The sequence below is a fragment of the Astatotilapia calliptera genome, chromosome 11, assembly GCF_900246225.1.
Source record: "Astatotilapia calliptera chromosome 11, fAstCal1.2, whole genome shotgun sequence".
NCBI lineage: Eukaryota > Metazoa > Chordata > Actinopteri > Cichliformes > Cichlidae > Astatotilapia > Astatotilapia calliptera.
In genome coordinates, this window is record NC_039312.1 from 32,097,218 (window position 1) to 32,113,387 (window position 16,170).

Genomic DNA, 16,170 nt, shown 5'->3' on the forward strand with positions numbered 1-16,170 from the left:
CAGGCAAACAAACAAAGGCGTGCATGTGACAAATGTGTATAAATGTGCAAGGTGCAAGAAAGTTCAAACACATGACACAAATTTAAAAAAAAAAAATTCTTGCAAACCACAATCTGTGATGCACACACACACAGTATAAAACACACTCACATTATAGTGTCACATCCACATGATCAGCAGCAGCTCATGCACATACACGATTGGCACAAATAAAGTCAAATATAATAAATTATTTTTGCATTAAACTCTTTCATCTTTTTTCTGATGCTGAAGGATATTGTTGGGGACGTTCAAGCACAACATGTAGAGGTATAAAAATAATTTCCTTTACTAAGTGTAATATGTACTTCATTAAGACTATTAAATTGAATTTACCATATGTACAGATGTTTCCCATCTATTTTCAGACTTCAGCAGAAAAAGCGACCTATATCTCTCTATATTGTATTTTTTTCACGTAAATACAGCACTCAGTATATGAAAATCAATTAAAATATCACAAATATATTTAGACGCTATCAGGGCGGAAAATAAAAGGTTTTTTCTCTCTTCTTCTTTCTCTGTCAGCATCCTCAGTGTCTCGGCTAATTCAGCTTCTTACTGTGTTCTTAAAAAATATCCAAGACAACAAATAAAATGAAATGATCCTCTCTCTATGCTGGTTTTACAAATTTGCAGTCATTTAGTATATATATTTTTTAATTTCTTATTTAAACAGGCCTGTATTGACTTCGGTTGGTGGATCTGTGTCTGCGTGATGTCCGCAGTTAAGTTATAAGCGCAAAAAAAGCACACAGCAACAGCTTGCGTTGATAAAATCAAAGTGAGTGTGGTTCAGTAATGATGCATTAAAAATGTTCACTGCCGAATAGTCGGAATAATAATTATTTCCCACTAAAAGCCTTGTTTAAATTGGCGAAATTAATTGGAAAAATAGCTGTCGGCAAACACAGCAGAAGAACAGACTGCAGCATTAACACGCCTTTCAACCAGCATTGTTCAAACTTAATTATTCTTGAAAACTTTTTTCCCCCTTCCTTGTTTCCTATATTTTGGCGGCTTTCAGACAAATCAACCCATCTGCTTTAATAAACAGCTCTTTATGTCGATACGAGCATGTGATGTATACCAGACTGTACCGGGCAGTACGGTTTCATGCTCGGCTCAGGTGTGCGGGGAGGGAAAGCTGGCAGGTTGCCCTCCGCTATTAAAACAACAGGCTTTGAGTCGCTTCGGAGCAAAACGCACGCCGCTGCGCGCACTTTTACTATTTACCAGACTTTTTTTTCCTCCCTTCTTCTTCTTCTTGACATGCAAACATGTGGCGTGTAAATATGAAAATGAATGAGTGTGAGAGCTCTCCTGGCAGTGACTTCTCTCTCTCTCTCTCTCTCTCGCTCTCTCTCTCGCTCGCTCTCTGTCCCCGGAGAGCGGCGCGTCGGAGAGGAGCGGCTGTAAAAACCAAAGTGGGGCAATGAGACAAGCTGCGCCACAGCTGGCAAATCATCGATTTGAGCATCAGAAACGGGGAGGGGCGGTTCATTTACCTGCCACCCTCTCAAAGCAGCCCTCCTCACATGCCGCTACTCTACTCTCCTCTTCTTCACCCCCGCTGCCCGCAGCGCACGGTTGCTCGCGTTTCTGCGCTCCATCAGCCGTGTGCGCTCCCCAACTTCACTCCAACCTCCGCCAGTGCGGTTTCTACTTGACGACCCCCTCCTCCTCCTCCTCATCCGTAGGACTTTTGACTTTTTTTTTCTTTTTCTTTTTTTAAAAAAAGCAGTTCTTCCTCCCACAGAGCAGTCGCCTATTTTTGGATCTCTCGCCGTGGAGCAGTGACAAGAGATTGTTCAACTTTTGATGGAAAACAAGAGGTCGGGCGACTGCTGACTTTAAAGGTATGGTCTCTTACTCTAAACTGTTTCTGCTCAAGTGATCGCTGTCCGCTGTCATTCTGTCACATGCCTCTTTATTAGAGCATCTGCACGGGTTTGAAATCACATTTTTATTGCGTGTCACATTAAAAAAGGGGGTCTCCTTGGAATTAGAAGAGTGAGATACTCTAAATGAATTGAAAGCAATTTTGCAGACCTTCATCTTCCAAATCACTTAAAACCCGCAGACCAAAAGTGGCTGTAAGAATTTAATATTTCAGAGAGATTTTTAAAATAAAATAAATAAAATTAAAATCGAGATTGTGAGCGGTGACGCCGAACCTAAACGCACGCATTCAGAACTTTCTAAATTTAAACGGGCCCGTGTCGTTTCTGCACAAATAAGCAAAGCACTCGTGATATTCGCGGGGTTAAGTGCACCCATCTCCTCTAATTCATTTAACAACTTACTCTGCGTCGCAGCAGAGGAGGAGGAGAAGTGATGCAGCCATCGCCACCGCTGCTCCTGGCCTGACCGTGTCACAGAAAGTTGCTTAGTTTTCCGTCGAGTCGTGAATCTTGTAGAAAATACTAGACTTCAAAATCAGGCCTTCCTCTCTTACTTATAATGAAGTGCGTGCTATCAAACAGCTGACACGTCTATTAGAAATGAATCTACTGCAGCCCAACTGCCCATCTACTTTTACTACTTTTTATTAGGCCATTAGAGCCACTTCATTTATTTCCTCCACATACTTACCATTTAATTACGTGTCAACTTGCTTCAACATTTTTACTGCTGTGACATGAAACATTTTGTGTAACTCTTAAAAAAAACACTGACTGAGCCCAACAAGGTATAAAAAAGGTGTGAGAGACTCAGAAGGAAACAAACATTAAATGACTTTATTGCTTTCTTTCTGCTTGACATGGCGTGAGGCAGTCAGGAGGATGTGATGACAGAGTCGGTGTGGTAATGCTGTTTTGGTCTGCCTTATGGCTTTTGTCACAGTGCTGATAAAGTAATTTCAGGTACAACCAGACCTGTGTGTGTGTGTTTATGTGTGTGTTAGATAAAGAGATAGAGAATAGGGAGCAGTTATGAGAAGATGTATTAGTGTGCTCAAAATGCGTGGGCACCAATCTTCTGTGGTTTACAGGTTTTTAAAGGTTTCACTCTCTGTCTGTTCCTTTTGAAAAATAGCTGACATTTCACACAGCAGCAAGGCCAGTGGCTTTCACTCAGATATTCGAGATTATTTATATATAGATATCAGCATAAATACACACATGTAAGACAGAGTAGAGTTTGCGTTTAAGGCACAAGCAAGATGTGGCACAGGGGTGATCATTTGTGACAATTGTGCAGAGAAATTAATTTTATACAAAATAATAATAATCTAGCGGCGTTTTGCATTTCAGAGACCTGATCTGATAGCTTTCTGAAAAATAATAATTACTTCACGGTGTCACCGGTTGTTTACCATGTTGCTGCTGTAGTCAGGTCATGTGCGTTGCTCACGCACGTGCAAATTACAAGGTCAAGAGTGGCACTACTGCATGGGAAAAAGCAGGTTATGGCACAACACCGGTGATTTTTCTCCCTTTTATCTTTGCAGATCTGTGGCAGTTCAAGGTTCTGTGGCTTATCTGGTCAGTGCCTTAGACAGCAATGACAAACAGCCTTTTTCCTGTCTCGGGCTGCCATGTGTCACTTCTTGTAAAAGTCCTCAGACAACCAGAAGAAAGCCTCAACGGCAGTTTGTGAGCGTTGAAGCAAAACTTCTCGGTATTACTCCTCGCCTTCATTACAACCACTCCTTATCAGCTTGCGGTTGTGAAAGTGGCACAAAAAATGTTTGTGTACATACGATACCATGTCAATATGTTTGGCAAAATTTCTCCACTCGTTCTAGTTTAGCAGGAATGATAAGAATCAGAGTGTGAAGATGTCAGCGTTGCTTCATACTGCTGGGTCACACAGATCCAGCAGTAAAGCTTAAACATCTGTTACAGCTTATTAGTGCCTAATGAAATCCTCTGAATGTGTTCCCAGTTCTTACAATAACCCTACCGTGATTTACAATAAACCTACGATCTGAGAAGACATTTAAATATACTCACCCTTCTTCTTTTAAGTTACAGGTTTAACCTTGTTATACTCAGATTTTTCCCCTCAGAGCTTAGTTTTGTTTTCATTACGACTAATCGAAACTAGTGCACGCGGCATTTACTGTACTGTAGTAGTGTTGTAATAGCAGGAAATCAGCGTGTAGTGTGCACAAACACTCAGGGCTTTCTCACCGTCTTTTGCTTTTAAATCCCAGTGACGCTTCTGCATCACATCTCTTTTAATCATCAGTTTCAGGTCGTCAGGTCAAAGGGTTTCTTAGGACTGGCAGGATGACAAATTAAATCTTATCTCTCAGGTGGAGGTGGTGTTAGTTAAGTGTATATCAGCGTCTGCACGTTGCCGTGCTCTCGCTCAGTGTCAGGTTCACAGACTCTGAAGGGCAGGTTGTCAGGAGTGAGCGGGAGCAGAAAGTTTGTCCGGTGACCCCGAGACACCAATTAGCGTGGACATCGGAGAGCACAGGTTGTGATTTTTGTTGTTGTTTTTGCTGTGCAGTCTGCACTCAAATTATATTAGGAATGCTTCATCACTTTGCTTTAAAATTGAATTATGCTCTCAATCATCATTGCTTTCAGTAAAATTAGACAAAAAAGTTCAGGGAAAGAGGCTGTCCCTAAACACACAACAGACACTCCTATACGTTTCCATAAGCTTTGCTGTGTCGGCTGTGTGTCGTGGTTGTTGTTTGAATTCCTCCAGCAAAAGATGCTGTTTATTAACTCCCCCACCACCACCACCTCACTCGCTGAGTATTTGCTGGGAGTTTAGAGCTGGGCTGTTCCTCACTTTGCTGAGGCTGATATCTCAGGCTAAAACCATTAATCGTCTTTCTTTACCACCTCGATAATTATCGCTGTAGCAAAATAACAGCTCAGCAAACAGTGAAATTATACCTGTGGTAGGGAGCAGAGTAAATACCTGTTTAGCTGCCAGCAAATGTATTTATTAGACTGTCGCCAGTAAATAAGAGGCCTGTCTCGTTTTTTAATGTGTGGCTCTTTGGGGATTCCATCCCTCCACACTCCCCGCCATGCCTCCTCTGTATGAAATAGCTCTGTTATGATTGCTAATAGAGGAGAAAGATAACAATGATTCCCTCTTTTTTTCCCCGTTTTTTCTTTTTGGTGGCGTGTTACAACTAGTGTGGAATAAGAAAACGCTGGTGAGTTAATAATGACTGCTGCATTCCAGGGCTCAAAAATGTAAGAAAGCCCCCCCCTGTCAGTTACAGACATACCACCCTGGGTGCATGCTTTTAGTGTGTGTGATTCAGGAGTTACAGCTCATTTTGTCATTATCTGGAAAGTTCTCTATAAGAAAGAAACGGGGTGGGTTATGTTGTCCCGGCATGTTCAACTGCATTTATTTTGGCATATGCTTTGCATACTGTTGATCCAGATTCCTTGGCTTAGTGATAAAAGCATCATATTGTTTTTGGGTCCCCACAGTCAGCCCCGTTCGCTGAATGGCTTGGCGTGTCCTCCCTGGGACATAAAAAAATATCCGAAGTCCGTCACATTGGTTTTGTCACGCTTTTATGAAATGACATCCCTCTTATGTTAGATTTTTTTTTGGAGTTTGGAGTTGGGGGGTGTGTGTTCTTGTTCTTTATTGTGCTTCATGCTCCTGTATCAAATATAAATTACAGACGCAAACACATTCAAGTTTTCATGATTCAAATCATATTATTACCGGTCTAATCGTATGTTTTTTTTCTCAAGAGGGAAAAAAACCCTCATTGTCTTTCATTCGATGCTTGTCTTCATCCGATCTGTGTAGGTTTTTCTGAATCCTTTGTTCAGAGGGAGGAAAAAAAACAGCGATTTAGAGGAAAGCGCATCCCGCTAAGATCAGGTTGTTAATACCCACCCACATACCCCAATGAAACAATTTCAACAGATACTGTACTCTCTGTCTTACACACACACACACACACACACACACACACACACACACACACACACACACACACACACACACACACACACATTTGCCTTATCAACTGTTTTGTTCGTCAGTGGATGGATGATGCATCCTTTGACAAGGGATTAAATATGCAAAGAAAAATATGTAGATAAAGAAACACATCTTTAAGTCTGTGCTTCTTATTCAATACTTCTGCCTAAGCCTGAATATTAAGTGCGGTTTCCTTACACGCTTGCGTGCCATCTTTTTTCCCTTCAACTCACTGCAGCCTCACTTCTTGCACACTGAGGCGAGTAACACCATCCCGTCACCTGCCCTCATTTCCTTAACACTCCCCACAAGGCCAGGGGAACTGTGCCCTTCACCGCCTCTCACCCACTTCAGGAAAAACCCAGCGGGCCATGACAACCTTTCTCGCCCCTTCAGCGTGCCCTCTCTCACAAAGCCGTCTTCAGTATTTCTTTCTGCCTCTCACACACTAACACCCGTGTCTCTCTAACTCTATTAATTGTTTATTTTTTGCCGTCCACGAGGCAGAAATTAGAGTTTAATTATTTGATCATGTGACGACCGGCGTCCAGCACGCAGTGACAGAAAAGTAATTTCTCCAAACAGGGCCCTGCCTCTGATGCCTGTTGATTGTTCTATGACTAATTGGTTTTATAATTCGATAAAGGCGCAGAGGCGCAAGAGAGGGAGGGGGGTGATAAACAAGGCGGTGAAGGGTCCTCTGGGTGCGCCTGGGTGGGGATGTTGGCTTTGAATCGTTAGCGCAGATTCCCGTGAGGAGGCCTGACATGGGCTTGAACCGACACGGCGCTGCTCGGCGGTCATTACAGCCAATATTATCCTGATGGCGGGGGTCACGGGTTCGGGCAAAAGGCACGAACTTCCAGGGCAGAGGGGCCTCGTTACAAACGGCGCGGAAACACGCTCGCCACCACTGAGCGGATGTACATGTGTCTGTCTGTGTGGCGTGCATCTGTGTGGGAGCTGCACAGTGTACAGTGTACACCACACGCCATCGGGGGTGGCTGCTGGGTGTGGAGAGTTTTAACCTGAAAACAAGAGGTGGGAGTGCAGCGGTCGATCTGTCTGTGTATCAGAAATGGGGAGGGAGGAAATCCTCGTGGGGTCTGCTGTCTGCAGCGACGCCGAGACCCTCTGAGGGGAACTGGCGTTAGGCCTTCCTGTCAGCAGGCCTGAGGTGGAGACCACTTGCTCTGCTTCTATTTCTGTCGACTTCATGTGATTATAAAACAATTAAGTACTTAGGAGCCGACTCTCAGTTCATTACATCCCCCTTGTTCTTTCTTTCTCTCTTTTCTGCCTCCTCCCACACCAAAGTGCGGACATATGAGAAATGTAGAAATCACCTTCTCCTGCCGCTAATTGAAAGCCACACTCCTTGTATGAGAAGCTAATTTAAAACACGGAACTAATTCGAGCTGAAGGATATATTCACGGCGGAGTAGTTTGTCTTTTTGTGGTCACCTCGCAGCAGCTGTGTAAGTAGCTCTTTACGTCTTGCATGTAAATATTAATAAACCACCTCAAAGCTGAGCTCTGTACAGAGCTGAATGCGAGCTGTCTGTGCGCAACAGGAAAACGCAAGCAGTACCTGTGACAGCGAACACACACACAGACCAAGGGTGAAACCGGTCACTCTTAAAAAAACATTTCTGAGAAAACAATGAGCACCTCTGAGACAGCATCGAACCAAATGATGACACATTGCGCTTGTATTGTTAAGAAAGTGTAATATTCTGGGTTGGGTTAGTGGAATCTGTAGCGCCTTTTGAAACTTATTTGCCCACACACTGTCAAAGAAATGTCAGTGGCACTAAACAAGTCAAACGCCTCCCTTTTTCCTGAATTCATTCATGATAGAAAAATCAATTCTGCACCAAGTGCTGTGCTCTTGTTTAGAAAAGAGGTTCGCTTTATTTTTGTGGCTTTTTTTTTTGCTACTCATTTAACTGCTTCTTGGTTTTGCACGGCATCTACTGTACAACACCCTTGTTTTCATTTTTTCTCTGCACATGACATATTTTTGAGGTTCGTCTGCGCACCCACACTGATGCAGGCGTGTTTTGACACGTTTCCTCGACAGATTATTAAATCCTCTTCAGCCTCTAATAATACTATTATGTTTATGTGTGTGTGTTTTTTTTGTTGCGCGAGACACTTGCAGAAAGAGCTCAAAGTCGAACCAGTGACAGCGCTAACCCCCATGCTGCGTCTGTGTGTTTGCTCAGACTGGATCCGCAGACTAATTTGTATTAGTAACCAAATAATCGCATTAATTCCCATTAGAAGCATCACAAGTGGTGAGCATGAAGACATCACAACACCTACGTAGAGTAAGTGATGGCGCTGCCGCTTCGCTTGACACACTAAATAAAGACGCCTCTCGATGCTGAGCCAACAATAATATATTTTCTTATTCATTTTCAGCCTTTTCTCCCCCTTTTGTGTGCCAATGATTAGTATCCTTTTAAATGAAAGGCACATAATACTTCATTTCTTCAGGGACGTGTGGTTTAAAAAGCAGTGGGCCAGATATGATACCACTGATAAGTGTGTTATGGGAAAAAAACACACGCGGTACCTGTGATAATGCACACACTGAGGGTGAAATATATTTTAATATTATTTAAATATGAGGTGTCTCTTTAGCATCCAGTCTGTCATGTCATTTTTCATGATTTCTTTACAAATGTAGCCATCAGGCACAAAATCCTGCCTGAACAATTACACTTGTGTACATGCATCTCCCCAACACAAAGCCACACAAGGCTTGTAAAAACCCACCTTGAACAGAGCTAAATCTGCATTCAGCACATGATTATAACACCGCACAGCTAGTATTTTTAAAACGGCTTTCTGTGTTTCAAAACCCATTTTTCCCTCTTTTCTGTGTGATACAAAACGGTATATGTTAATTGATAATCAGCAGTGTTGATTCAGTGGTGCATTCAGTGCAAATCTGTGCCCTTCTGGATGTCAGAGGGTTTTCACAGCCACGTCGGTGCCAACCTAGCTGGCAGTGCCGGCACCTGTTGGCAGTGCCAAGGCCTGGCAGGGGTTATCGATGCTCTCTGATGGTGCCCGACAATCACAGTGGAAATGACTGCGGCTGCTTGCGTCATGCCAGATAGAAAAGAGCATTTGCCGACAATGGCTCGCTTTCACCATCGCTCCTGTTTTCCGGATGCTGCTAACGACGGCCAAGGAAGAAAAAAACTGGTTAAAAAAAAGAAAGAGAGAGGAACGGGAGCCGCTGCCGTGAACATCATGTAAAACATGTCAAACGTGGAAAACATGTCAACGTGCAGAACGTTGAGTAGCAATGCTGTGCAAGCCGAGGTGATGCAAAGCAATCTGCTGAAGAGAAGGTGTGGGTGTAGGGGGGCTCCAGCCTGTCAGATTCATGTTAGTACAAATCACAGAGAACCTGAAAAGGAGGCGCATGCATGCACACACACACGATATTCATGATTATTATTTCTATTCATGAAAAATAAAGTCAAATGTCCTTTACTTTCATGTATCTATGATGTGGTAAACTTACAAATAATCCATTCGTGACTTTTATGTCTTAAAGGGCTTGGTGGAAGTCTTGTTGCTGAATAATATGAATCTCTGAAGATGTATAAATAGTATTTACTCCACAGTTTGGGTCCTTTAACCACACTGCACACCACAGCTGGGTTTAATGCAAGTGTTGGCAGCTCACTGAAAACCAGAGACTGGTGGAGATAAGAATTGATTGCTGAATCTTTGAGTGACAGCCTCTGCACGTGAATTCAAACATGCTGGGGTCGCATATCAGCATTTTCAACAACTCTTCTACTTCCTGTTAAAAAAACCACATACGACGTGGGACCCTTTTAAAATGCAACCGCCTCCTCAAAACTTACACCTCACACTAACTAGGTGTCAATATTGCAAGACGTTCCATCTCAGGTCCGAAAGGTGAGTTTCACGTTGCATTTTTTTTTTCCGTTAAAAGCCTCTTTGATGGCCTCCTGCTATGAATTCCTAATGCAGTGTTTTTGGACACAAATGTATTTTAAAATGAACAAACTTTTGACCCCACAAAGGTGGGTGGAACAATGATTTAGTTTCACAACCAGGGGGGTGAATGAGAGGTGTAACTGTGATGCATCACTTCTTCCGTGATTGTTTTTTTTGATCGGTTCCAGGTTTGGCTTTATTTTAAAGACCTCCAGGTCTTTCCCTGCCTAAAAGAAGCACTTTATGTAAATTTAGAACCATTTTCTTTGTCGGGCTTCTCTGACTGCCGTCACTGGCTAAGCTAAGATGCTTACAACTGCCGGGATGCATTGTTTATGAAACAGCAGCTTTGTGTGAGACGATTTGCAGTCTTTTTTTTTCTTTTTTTTTTGCGGGGATGAGCTTTATCAACCCTGCAAACACATCGTAAGTCAGCATGTAGCATTATGTAGCACTTCATGCACACCTGACCTCCACGATCGACAACATTCAGGTTCTGTCGATGTGATAGGTACACACACTTCCTGTTTTCTGTTGGTTTCCTGTTTTTGTTCTTGCACAGCCTGGACAGACGTGCTTCTTCATTTCTCTTTGATGTACACACTGGCCTGATGACAAAGCCACACCTTATGTTAAGTGTGAAGAAAAGCACGCTTTTTATGAAACAAGTGTCCCCATGCTTTCATTTAATGTGCAAAATCTATTTCCCCATGTATTCTCAACGCTGAACTTTGCCTCACACACTCCCCCATCTGGCTCTTTCTAGGATCTAAAGATGGAGAGTCAGATATGCCACCCCTCACACCATGTGTGGGTGTGTCCATCATTAAAATGACCTTTTTCTCATGAAGTCAGAGTGAGGATCTTATTATTGGGTCACCTTAATGGTTCGGTAAAAACACCAGATCAGGCCTTTATTGACAATACCAACAGATTAACTTGTGTGATGTTTTGGCAGTTCGGCCAGCAGGGACTGGTTTGAGAAATAATTACAAAATAATGACAATAGCTTAACATCAGCCTGTTCAGGGTTTTTGTTGACAATATCAACAGAGATTAGCTCATCTAATATTTTGGTCTAACTTGCAGTGGAGGTAAAGTTTTAGCACATATGGGAAGACTGCTGAAAGCTAAATGTTGAGAGAGGGAAATGAGAGATGTGGCAATGAAGACTGCTTTTAAAAAAAAAAACTGTATTACTTGTACTATTTACAAAGCAATAAGTCAGTAATAGCCCTGAGAAATCACTAAAGCTTAATATTCAAGTTGATAAACAACCAACGTACATATTAATACAAAAATATGAGTCTAAATTGTATATTATTGCTGTAAGGGTGGAAAATGTAAATAAATATATTAATATGTAGTCAGTTTTTATTTGAAATAAAGCTATTATCTGCTTTTTAGACTTATATGTGTAATTTCTTATATTACTTTGTAGCGTATTTAGTTTTATATTTTTATTTAGTCTTTATTTAACTAGGAAAATATGACTCTTGAGATTAAAAATATCTTTTGGAAATGTGTGTCTGCCAAGATAAACATCAGCACAATCAACTGTGATCAGTAATCCACACATGGAATAGGAACATTATAGGTACTTATGTGTATGAGACAAAGCAAAATGGTTAATGTTAAAGCTCAGACCTAAAGCAGGGTCAGTTATGGTCAGTCATCATATTTGCATCCTGAGGTCATTTAAAGTGGCCTTAAATATATTTGGTGTATGGTTTGGATCAAACTCCAAACAATATTTCTACTCTGCAAAAATTTATTTTTATTCCTAGTTATGAGATTATTTTGGAGTTTTAAATAAATGGGTTTTGTTTTTTGCAAACACAGCATTTGTTAAATTTTTTCTCACTTTTACGTTTTGCTTTCAGTTTGTCTCAAAGGGCCAGCCACCTTACTTATTTTGCTATTCTGACTTCATCTGGATGTAGATTAATTTGTCAAACAAAAACTATACATTTGGCCCAAAGTAAAGTCCTGAAATAAATAAATAAATAAAACACATCATAAATTAAGGTATCGCGCGCGCGTGTGTGTGTGAGCATCTGTGTGTTACTCGGTAATAAATGCAGGACCGCCTCACTCTAATCAAGCTGATTAAAAATTCCTGCGCGCACAGCCGGAAATCGCACCACCGTTCCTCCCCGTTGTGTGTGTATTAGTGAGTGTGTGTGAATGCATGTGTGTTTATGTGTGTGTGGTTTCGCTCCCGGTCCACTTTCTCCACTTTGTCTCCGCCAGGACTTTTCCTGCCTGAGATGCGGAGGAATAATCTGTTTTGATTTTAATAGGGAAGGCTGCTGGTGCTGGTGGTGTGTGAGGGGATTATTCCTCTTATTTTCTCTTATTCTCACACACTTTACACCCCATCTCCTGCGCTCTCTCTCCCACACACACACATCCCCATCCTTTCTTCTATTTTTTTACCCTATTTTTTTACCCCCTCTTACCACGCCATTTGAAATGAGGAGGAGAGAAGGAAAGCAGAGGCAGCGGCAGCACCAGCAGCGAGGAGAGGAGAGGGGGGAGTGATGAGTCAATACAACTAATAATTTAATGGGGACAGAGAGGGAGAGACGGAGTGAGAGGGGGAGAGACAGAGAGGGAGATAGAGAGAAAGAGGAGCTCCGTCCGGACGCCAATCCCCAGCCAACAGGACACCTCCTACTATTACTATCAAGGCAGCTCTCTTATGCATCCACAGCGAGCCTTATTCATCCTCGGCATCGGAAAGTAAACCGCACTTTTTGACCCCCCTCTCCTTGTTTTATTTTGCGAACCTGTTTCGACTGTCCGCATATCGTCTCCACATCGCCTCCATGGCAAGCTCACACAGTCGCTTCTTAGTATTTTTGCTCTCTCTCAGTCTGCCGGCAGTCAAATCTAGCTAAGCCGACGCTGAGCTATTTTTTCCCGTAGTCCCTCCGTGAACACACACAGCGAGGGTTTGTTAGGTCTCGGCGGCGGTTGTTGTTGTTACAACTGTGTCCGAGGTGCTTGTGGTTCGTGCTGGCCGTACTGTGCGGCTGCCTGCTCGCCGTTTTGGATGTTGTGCTGCGAACTAAAGCCGAAGTCGCCTTCACTTGTAAGCGTTGCTAAATGTCGCCGGTTTTAACGCTTTCCGTTGCCGTCCTTTTTCCTCCACTTGGACGGAATTGGCTGTAACGTCAGGGCTGCACACTCCTGTCTCTCTCCGCTCCTGCCGCACACGCACAACCGCTTACCAATGTTCGCCTATCACGGTCCATCTCGACCTCGTCCTCCCTTGCACAGACCCGGGTTGTTGTTGTTTTTTCGCACCGCCTGCCAGTCCTCCGCCAAGAAGAGCAGGAGAAAGCATCTTTTTAAACACTGATTTTGGGAACCCCTCGCTGTCATGCACACGTAGAGAGATAACAAGAGAGGAACCGGGAGTTGTTTTTGGGGAGGGGGGGTTTCTTTCTTTTTTCCTTTTTCTTCTTCTATCTTTTCTACCCTGGCCAAACTTGAAGAAGAAGCGTTTTCCAGCCGGTGTTATATGCTCTCCAGTGCTGAAGTGCTGCGGTTCAGGTTGGTTTGAAGTTTTTTTCTTTTCTATTTCTTTTCTTTCTTTCTTTTTTTTTTTAAACTCAACTTCTCCTCTCTTAACTCCCACCCCCCTTTGAGCAGGGGCGTCCAGGATTTTTGTAAATGGGGTGGCCCAGAACAAAGCAAGGGGGGCCTTGTAGAAAGCAGTGTTTGATGAATTGATTGTGACTTGTTTTGTATTAAGAAACTCTTTTACAAAGTGGTTAAACTCTTTATTTAAGTCAAAGTCTACAAGTACTAAAACTTTAGCAGTACTTTTAGGTACTTACAGTTAAAATATTGATGATGCAGAAAAATATACATCATCTTATCATATTTGCTGATTCAATAGTGTACATAGCACTTTATTTTGCATCAAAAGACTAATTTAATCATTTTCTATATTGTTGGGTAGCTTTATTTATAATATTACAATTTTTTTATTGGATTTAAAAAAAATTGAATAATAATAAGTGGTAAAAACTTCAAAGAGTTTTTGTGTTTTAAGGTCATATAAAAATCCTGACCTGGATCCAGACTGTATCCGGGTCTGGATTCCTTTGGCTCCCTCTCTGTGGGGAATTAGTTGCTTCATTGGATGTTATGAATCGAGGAGTTCATGATCTTTTGAGTGGGGGTGGATGATTTTGCCCTTTTCACTCTTTGACAACAGCATTCCAGTTCAGTCCACCGGCACCCACTAACCACCACGAATAATTATTTTTCTGTTGTGACCTAATATTATTCATATTACTATTATTATTGATCAGATTTTCAAAGTTTGCCCGAGCACTTCAAATGATGTAGGAAGCTGTGTGTGTGTTTGTGTGTGTAAGCACACCTGTGGGTAAAGCAGCCATCCTCCATCTTTCCTTTTTGTCTCTTCCTCCCTTTTCTTTCCCACTTTAGATGACTACCCTCATGAGTCAGCTACTGCCTGTTTTGGAGTTTCCTCAAGCTGCTTTCTCCCCCCCACATCCTAAAGTTGTAAACTCATTGCTCGCCACGGGTGTTTCGCTGCACTTGCAGAATCTAAAAATAAAGTTCACACCTGTAAAAGCTTGTAACTGATTTTGTTTGTCTGTCACAACAAAATGACGGTGCGGCCTTTTGCCTTCTTTCTTTTTTTCTCCAAGCTGCGTCACGAATGGTAAGCCACACAAAGTGACTCACAAACTGAATTACGTTAGTTTCCCCTTCCGTGCGTGCTCCGCAGCACAACCTTGTTCCTTGAACTGTACTGTATTTATTGAAGTGGAATCTCCCAGCAAATTAATGTATTTGCTCTAAAACCTCGGCCTGTTTGCCTCCGCTCGCATGGGAATTTCTAGCGGGACACCCATACATAATACATGCGTTAAAAAATGGGAACATTACAGCAGCAAGATGACATCACCGCGGCCCGAGTCATCATAACCGAGGCGAATTGACAGTTACTGCCGTAATGGGTCCGTTTTCAGAGGTCTCAATTACTTAAAGGACTTTTTTTTGCTCTATAAAAATGTCCCTTCACATCTTCACATGTCAGTGATATCAACACAAAAGATTTTGCGTTCATTGCCCCTTTTGTATCACATGGCAACTCTTCATTCTCCTGCTTCTTTTATGCCACACACATATCTCCCCTGGCAGCTGATTACATGCTGTTTCTGCCTCCCCCAGGTGATAGTGAGCTGAGGTGCTGAGAATGATGGAACATCTCAGCGAGACGTGTTTGGGCAAGGAGAACTCAGAGCTGGTCAACAGCATGGCAGACGCCAAGGCCCCGCCGGCCAAGCTGCCCCGGCTGGAGCAGAACGGCAGCCCCCTGGGACGGGCCAGGCTGGGAAGCACCGGGACCAAACTCGGAGGGGTCCCGTACAAACCCACCAGCCACCTGCTGAAGACCTGCCATAAGAAAGGTAAGAAAGACCGAAACGGATCAAAAGGAATTTATTGAGAATAATTGTAAACATATAATTGTATTCTTTTTTGTTTTTTGGAGTGTTTATTGGCAAAAATAATCAATTTGAAGACTTCCCTCTGGGTCCTGGGAAATTGTGTGGCGCTTTGTGCGTTAATCACACAGGTGAAAATTAATCGCAAATCAAGTGATCAAGCACATATCCCAAATATGTGCGTCTAAAATTAGAATAGTTTCTGCTTTTATTTCTTTTATATGACAGAAAACTGAATATTTTAGGGGGGTTAAGTGTTGGTAGGAAAAACAAATGATCGGAAAATGTTTTCACTGCTTTTTTCTTTTAAGAAAAAAACTTTTTGTTATTTTACAGACAAAATTATTTTAAATTCAAAATAACCATTTACTTTCAGGCCTTATTTTTTGACATCTTTTATAGTTGTCCTTTATACACAACAAGATAATCTTGAAGGTGTTAAATGTTAGCCGCAGTGCCAGCCTGTATCAGCCGCATGCAATACAAATAAAGTATACGCAGCTCTGCGTGTATTTGTAATGACTGAGAGGAAACATAACCAATGTAAAAAGAGGAAAGTAATTTAAATGCAGTTTAAATAGGCCCCCTCCCACACACACACACAGCACCTTCCACCCACCACCACCCCTGCATGCTCTCCAAAACTCTTAAACCTTTTTACAATGCTTCTTTAGTCATCTCAGTACACACACACACACACACACACACACACACACACACA

The 16,170-nt window shown here is 42.4% G+C and overlaps 1 protein-coding gene across 4 annotated transcripts in view; it reads left to right on the forward strand.

The window, feature by feature from the left end:
• Window positions 1–1,444: 1,444 nt before the first annotated feature.
• satb1b (SATB homeobox 1b) overlaps window positions 1,445–16,170 on the forward strand; it is a 60,485-nt gene continuing 45,759 nt past the window's right edge. The window contains exons 1-2 of one of the 4 annotated variants that reach the window (XM_026183864.1): window positions 1,445–1,898; window positions 15,175–15,413. In XM_026183864.1, the coding sequence (XP_026039649.1) occupies window positions 15,200–15,413 (214 nt within the window). In that variant the 5' untranslated portion in view covers window positions 1,445–1,898; window positions 15,175–15,199. Of the gene's footprint in view, window positions 1,899–9,467; window positions 9,913–11,855; window positions 13,516–15,174; window positions 15,414–16,170 lie in introns of those variants that run through there. The other 3 variants (XM_026183867.1, XM_026183866.1, XM_026183865.1) reach the window with 3 other exon arrangements.